The sequence below is a fragment of the Echeneis naucrates genome, chromosome 9 (genome assembly GCF_900963305.1).
Source record: "Echeneis naucrates chromosome 9, fEcheNa1.1, whole genome shotgun sequence".
Lineage (NCBI taxonomy): Eukaryota > Metazoa > Chordata > Actinopteri > Carangiformes > Echeneidae > Echeneis > Echeneis naucrates.
In genome coordinates, this window is record NC_042519.1 from 21,263,703 (window position 1) to 21,270,818 (window position 7,116).

The 7,116-nt window shown below is 44.1% G+C and overlaps 1 protein-coding gene across 2 annotated transcripts; it reads right to left on the reverse strand.

Moving 5' to 3' along the window:
• Positions 1-130: 130 nt before the first annotated feature.
• Positions 131-6,029, reverse strand: fbxo21 (F-box protein 21). Of its 2 annotated transcripts, none has more exons than XM_029510868.1 (12): positions 5,806-6,029; positions 5,071-5,206; positions 4,772-4,866; positions 4,475-4,596; positions 4,132-4,278; positions 3,743-3,879; positions 3,525-3,661; positions 2,753-2,932; positions 2,403-2,535; positions 1,982-2,172; positions 1,743-1,900; positions 131-1,020 (listed from the first exon to the last, which is right to left on the reverse strand). In XM_029510868.1, the coding sequence occupies exons 1-12, from the start codon at positions 6,027-6,029 to the stop codon at positions 779-781; spliced, it is 1,902 nt and encodes a 633-aa protein (XP_029366728.1). In that variant the 3' UTR covers positions 131-778. The 2 variants fall into 2 exon arrangements, with proteins under 2 accessions (XP_029366728.1, XP_029366727.1); XM_029510867.1 differs by having other exon boundaries at positions 4,772-4,881.
• Positions 6,030-7,116: the final 1,087 nt, after the last annotated feature.

Here is a 7,116-nt window from a genome sequence, read left to right on the forward strand (position 1 = left end):
TCATTCGTGTTCGGTTAAATACATCAGAGACACGTTCTTAAAACTTGAAACGCTTTATTGTTTTTCTCTCTTTTTGTGTGATTTCCTGTTTCAAGTCAGTGGTTGGTTCCTCTTTGTTTCCCCACGAACAAGGATGAGCTCTGACATGTTTCACTTGTAATTATACAGAAAAAAAAAAAGATACTCTAGAAATGTGAAAGTTAAACTTTCATAAGTGCATGAAGTTCGATTAAAAGATGGGCCAACAAAAGTAAAAGTTTACAAAGTTAGTTCTTTATATTACTTCTTGTGGCACTGTAACTTTGGGGGGGGGGGGGTGTATATGTAGGGGCTTGTTTGACTGGTGCTGGGTGCAGGGAGGTTGTGGTGGGGGGCTCTGAGTTAAAGGAGCATTCCTTGAATTTTTTTTTTTGGGGGGGGGGGGATTTACAGCAGCTGGAAACCCATCCTGAATTTACTCATCCATTGATCTGCTCACTCCACTCTGGATCTGGAGATTATCACGACTTCAGGTTGTGTGAAATGAATCCTGATAAAAACCGTTACCGCGGCTACAATCATCTAGTTTGATCTGTTCTTCATAACAGATGTTATCCAGATGTGGAAACGCTGAAATAAGACCTGCACAGGAACATAATGGAGGTGCAAGACCCCATTTGTGAATCATTTCTTGTTATGTCAGATCACATTAAACCGGCTGAGTGGATTATAAATTGAGAATGGGTGACCAGTCGTTGGTTAGTCAGGAGTTTGCAGGGTGTCGGACACGGCTGCTTTGCTACATGGCCGCTGCTTGGTGGTTGTTTTGGTCTGTGCCGGGAGCCTGCGCTTGGTTCCCAGAGCCGGGTGTCAGTCTATGATAGAGCTCCTGCACTGTGCCCAGGGTTTCGTTCAGGTCCTCAGGATATCGAGTCTGAAGTTCTTCGTTGGCAACGTAGTGGGTGTCGACGAACTCGGAGAAGTAGCGGCCCACCTCCGGGTGGCCGATCTCCAGGGGGGCCGAGTGGGGCTCCAGGTTTTCTGAAGAACAAGGGGAAAGGTGTGACATGCTGGTGTGAAACAATGCACAATTTAGAAACAATCCTCAATTTAGGAGCAAAGGGGAAGTCATACAAAGCAGCCTCCGCCATTCTAAACATACAGAGACAAGCTGACTAAGTTTAAATAAACTGAATTTATTTTGGCTGTGTCGGTTTCTGGGTGGAAAAGACAACACATACAAACAAGGAAAGCTGTGCAGCAGCAAAATCTGCAGAATGAGCAAGTAACCACAGAAGAATATATGGTATGAGTCAGCCTGTGTGTGTGTGTGTCTGTGTGGAGAGGGGGGGTTGTATTTGTATTTGTAAGTGACAAATAAGGAACGTACAGCACCACTAAAGAGCCCCCCCCCCCAGAAATAACGATTATCGGAGATAATAAATGGGAAGCACATATGTGACACCAGTAGTGTCTCAGATTTGTTTTGCATTTCCTGCTGCTGCCAAATCACAAACTAAAAAACAGGAACACCCAAATACACGTGGCACACATTATGTGAACAAGATTGTCTATATCCACAGCAACAAGAGAATGAAAATTTCCTTCCTTCATGCGATACTTATCTGTTTCCGGGTGCTGGGGGCTGCTGGAGCCAACCCCAGCTCACACTGGGCGGGGGCGGAGTCACTCTGGACAGGTCGTCCAGAGAGAGACGCAGCACAGAGATGCATTTTCTCTGCGCTGGTGTGTGCGGACCTTACCTTGCGCGGCATATCGGCATGTTCCATCCTGTACGAGGACGTTGTAGAACGGCTGGTTGGCCCCGTTGGACAGCTGGTGGACCCTCATGGTGGTGATCCACTCCTGACTCATGGTGCATTTGGGGTCCCAGCCGTAGATCACACAGTTATAACCTGACCTGGAGGAGGGGAGGAAGAGTCATCGATCGGGTGATCTAATATGACAGAAGGTTTCAGCTCTCTCTGCTGGGGAGACCCACCTCTTGTGTTTCATGATGAGACCGACTGAATACTGGACCTCCAGGTGTTCTGGAGCACTACGCTTCTTCACCTCAGGCGTAACAGGATGCTTTTTGTGCTGGATATGCTCCAGCGTGTGCTGCACCAGGTAACCCACTGCTCCGTGCTGAGAGGGATCCAATGCCTGAATGTGCTGCAGGATGTCCAGCACCTGGGACGACAACAGACAATGAGAATGGGTGAAATATATGACCCCACCCGACAGCACAGTCTGCTCTGCAACAGCAGAACCGTCAGTGCTTGGCTGCCGACGGGGTTTTAATACTTTATGAACACTGAAAACACCACCAAGGCAAGACACAGCATTACTGAACTCAAGCTCTGCGTGCTCTAACAAATGCCTGAAAAATCGGATTTCCTTAACAGACTACGATTTCTGACCTTCTCTGGCCATATGCCCAGATGAAAGTAGAGGCGTGCCTGCAGCAGCAGGTACTGCACATTGTCTGGGTTGATAGTGAGGTAGAGGTCCAGCGAGTCTCTCAGCAGCTGGTAGGATTTCTCATTGCCCTCCCTGAGAGAGACCATATGATGCAGGTAATGTAAATTTATTTATCCATTTAATCGCAACAAGCCAGGAATTGTGAAGAAAAAAAACCCCAAACATCTATCCTGTATTCCATGTTAGTCCGCCGCCATGACAGAAATATGGAACAGCAGTTAGCATCCGCCTGTAGATTAACCATCTATCAGTCCTCCATTCACCTCCCCCAGTGTTCAGGTTCTCTCACCCTCTCTTGCCGATGTTGAGCAGGTTTCCCACCATCCTGAGGAGCACCTCTGTCGTACTGATGGCACTGTAGTATTCTGCCGTCACCTGGTGGCCAATGAGGTACTCGCACTCCTTGGCTGTCAACTGCTTCCCTTTGCCAAAGGCATCAATGTAGACATAGTCATAGATGTCTTCACTCCTGTCAGAAATAAAGTTTAATTAGTCTAAGACACAAATATATTCACCGGGCAGCCACCAGGTCCAGCTGCTGGCTATGATGGCTTGATACATTGTGTTGTTCTATTCTCTCTAAACTTTAAACATTTGGTTTTCATTTCATTTTAATTTTATTTGAGGATCCAATTACTTTTCTTGTTTTGCTGTCGTTTTTTGCTTCCCTGTACTTTGAAACAATGCTGAGACAAGTACAGCAAAACAAAGTTTATTATTACTGTCATTACACACTAGAATGAAAACTGAAAAGTACAACTAGTTTTCATGAGGCTCAAATCAAACATCTCTCTCTCTCCACTCTTTAAACCCCAACCAGTTGAATGCCCCCCCACCCCCCCATCCGGTTCTGTTGGAGGAGTCTTCATGTTGTGTTGTGTTGGCTTGAGTTTCCCTCTTAAATAAACTCTAAAGTTCTTCACCTGAATTTGGTAGGTGCCCTGAGAAAATCTATATGGTCATTTTTCACTAAACAAATAAAAACTGACTTGAATTGAATTGAATTGAATAGATGGTTCAAAATACTGATGAATTTTTTACATAGTCATTCCACACAGTACCTTCTTGGTTTCTGGCACCAGCGCAGCAGGAAGTGATTTGGAAAGTTGACAGGTTCCAGCTCAACGCCCAGCTTCCGAGCCAATGTCATGTAGAGAACAGAGAGGCTGATGGGAATGCCTGTATGGCGTAGTAGCACCTAAATTAAAAACAACGTATAATCAGTTCAGTGAAATGTTCAAAAATTAAAGTGTTCATGGGCACATTTCATTAGAACTACCTGGTGGATGTAAGAGTTGAGGGGATTGTAGTAGTCAAATTCGTTGCCTTTGTATTGAAGTTGCTCATACAAGACGGAGTTTAGGGCACACACCACCTGCCTCTGGAGGTCAAAGTCCTCGACCACAAAGCAGCCACCTACATCACACCAGAGGAATTAACCCTCATAAGGACGATTCTGGTGAGGTACTACAGGTCTTGTGCAGCAAACATCAATTACATTAGCAATTACATTTTCTGATATTGACTTTTTTTAAATACATGTACTGGATGTGTATGCTGAAGCTTTAGGACTCCAGAGCTAGTACAAACAAAATTTGGAATAAGAAAACCTCAAAGTCCCAAAAAAGAAACATTTAATTTTACAACTTCCTACTCCGGAAAGTTCACCTTGAGCAATACGCAGGCTGGGGTGAGAGGGGTTCTTGATTCTCAGCATCTTCTTTACTTTTTCCGTGATCTCATCCACCTGGGCTGAGATGCTCTCCAGTGTTACATCAGCCAGTGGGTTACAGTACTGATCCACCAGTATTGCACCTAGATGAGAAGAAGAGAGGGGCTTCTTAATGCGTGTAGAAAAGGGTAGAACCTTACTCTTGTTACGCCGGATACTGTAATGATCAACGTTAAGGAGAAATAAAATACACGATCGAAGTGTGGGGACAGCTAATAAGATAATTGTTTCATAACATGGCAGTTTTTTAGTGAAGATGGAGTCTGCGTTATGCCCCACCTTCTAGAGCCGATTGCTGCTCTGCAGGCTGCTCCAGGAAGGTCTTCAGACTTCTTAGGATGTTCTGCTGTCTCAGGAAGTATAGGATTTTCTTTGCATAGTACTTCAATGTCAAGCTTTTCCTATTGATTGGGAGGAGAACAGAAGACACACATTAATGGTCAAAAGGAGGAGCGCGTGCAACACAACAAGCTTTCACAATCACGGTGGGCTTAACCAGATTAACACCAGAAGCCATTAATGACTGCAAATATGTAGAGTGTGGCAAGGACTGAGGTTTCGCTGTGTTGCTCTCACCTCTTGTCAGAGGTGAGTATGAAGAGGAGCTCGTCCTCACAAAAGTGCTCTGGCATCCCGAGTGACTCAATCTCTGCAAAGCTGTCCCCCAGAACCTGGCCAACGCAAGGCTGGGTTACAGATCTCGGGGTTAGTTTGGAACACATAAAGCTCACTTTTTGTCCTTGCATGCACGCACATGCGCCCACACTCGCAAAGCACCAGCCAAATCATGTTCAAGTGGGTGACTTTTACTTTATGGTGCATCCAAAACCAAGTCTGATGTAACACAATGGTCATAAAGATAATGCATTACTTACAACTTCAGTGAAGAATCTCTTGGAGATTGATTCCACCGTCCTCCTTATTTGTATGCCCACTCGATGGCGTGTTTTGTATTCTCTGAGCCAGTCGCAGCTCTCATTCTGACGGTAGAACCTCTGCAGTCTTGGCCACCTGGTGATGAAGACAGTCCAACTTTTAATAATCATCATTATAATCAATAATTCAATAGCACTTTGTCTTGCTCTGAATGGCTTGCCCTCAAGCAGTGAATAATAAGTCAGTACGGTTGCTGCAGGTTCGGTTTCCTCCTTTGCAAACAGAAATCTAGGAGCATAACGTGGAACTGAAGGCGAAATCTGGGTTAGGGTCAAAAAAAAAAAACAAACAAACAAGCTTTTGGAAAGACCCGCAGTCTCCCGCATGTCACGGGATAAACGCAACATTCAAGGTCACTCAGTTGAAGGCGGTTTAATTTTCGGTACGGTTCATTTTCACTGTGCACTCTGCATTTTTTCCTGAGATTTCACAATCTTCTCGGCTGTCTGCGGAGCAGAAGCTTGTTGCTGGTCCGGTGTGAAGATGAATTTGGTGCATCGGCAGGATGTCAACGGCAGCCTGGGAGCTCGCAGTAGCAAAACCGAGCGGACTGTTAATACACAGCGAGCGATGCAGGAACACAAATAAGAATAACAACAATAATAGCAGGAGTAGTGGTAGAAGGCAGTAGCACACAGAATAATAATAATGATTAAAATGAAAATTCACAGCACCTGAGTTTGTACTGGTGTCCCCAGACCTTCCCCCTTCCATGGCAGACGTCGTGTAGCCGCTTGCAGCAGCTGGAAACGTTGCAAATGTCGACATGTTTGAGGACGGGGAAGCACAGGATGTGTTCGAGCAACTCGCTCGGCAGGTCAGTCAGTTTTTTGGTCTGGGGGTCGGAAATGATCCCGTTTAGACTCGGCTGCACCTCTCCGACTACAGAGGTCGCCATCTTTTCTGTTTACCACGATTACCTCATTGCCCAGGCCACGCCCCTTTATGGCGCAGGGGGCAGGGCTAAGAGGGCGTGGTCCGGGATGGGGTAGCGCTCTGTGATTGGCCGTTCGGTTTTAAAGGAGGGAAGAACATGCGATGCCTTCAGGCTCCTCGGACATTTATATTTCTTTATTTCATTTTTTTGTCTTCATAAATAAAACTTATACATTTGGGTGAATAAATTTTAATTTGCGTTCTCTCATAAAAAGAGTGGCATTTTATAGTTGAATAATCGCTGATTGATTTTATTCCAAGAAACTAAACATCAAATCAACCTTTTTTAAAATATAGTTTCGTTGTTGTATCGACAATGATTGAATGTTGAAAGATTTTTACATTTATTTGAGCATTCATGAAATTTAAAAAGTTGTTTTTGTACGTGTTTGCATACAACGAACTGAGACAAAGTATATCCAAATAACATTTTAAGATAATAAAGCGCAAGCTGTCAAAACAAGAGGACTTTTTTTATATTATCAGCGTTTTATCTCTATCCAAATATTTATTTTTTATTAAACCCACTTTCAATCCTTTCTGTTGTTTTTATTAATATCTTGATGTGCGTTACTGCGTTATTACAACTTTTTGGATGTACGTGAATGCAACGTCGCCTTTTTCCGATACATTAGCAGTTAGCTAACATTTGGTTTCCAGCTCGTTGCCAACACTTTACGAGGGATACGATGGATTAATGCCGCCCTGGAGGCTTAGCTGTAAACTCTAAAGGACTTTATGGTGGCGAAATTTCTAATTTAAGCCACCAAACCCCCCCGTTTATGTCGGATACGTCGCGTGTATTTCACTAACTTAGTTTCTGTGTAACGTTAGCATCAAGCGTTGGATCCATCAGCTCGTGTAGGTATGTTTGTAAACATTTTCTTTTTAGTTAGCAAACGGAAAGTCACATAAAAGTAACGCAAAGTACGCAAAGTGTATGAGATATCCACACAGCAACAATACATCAGTGGAAGTATTATACATATACTTTGTTTTTTTTGACTATAAGCATCAATCAATCAGTCGGTCATCAGCTGTAAAGTCAG

Coding starts and splice junctions, on each gene's coding strand:
- fbxo21 (XM_029510867.1), bottom strand. CDS start 6,029: ATGGCGACCTCTGTAGTCGGAGAGGTGCAGCCGAGTCTAAACGGGATC. Junction 2,173..2,402: donor TGGGCATATGGCCAGAGAAG/GTCAGAAATCGT, acceptor TTGTCGTCCCAG/GTGCTGGACATCCTGCAGCA. Junction 1,901..1,981: donor CTCATCATGAAACACAAGAG/GTGGGTCTCCCC, acceptor CCCCTCCTCCAG/GTCAGGTTATAACTGTGTGA.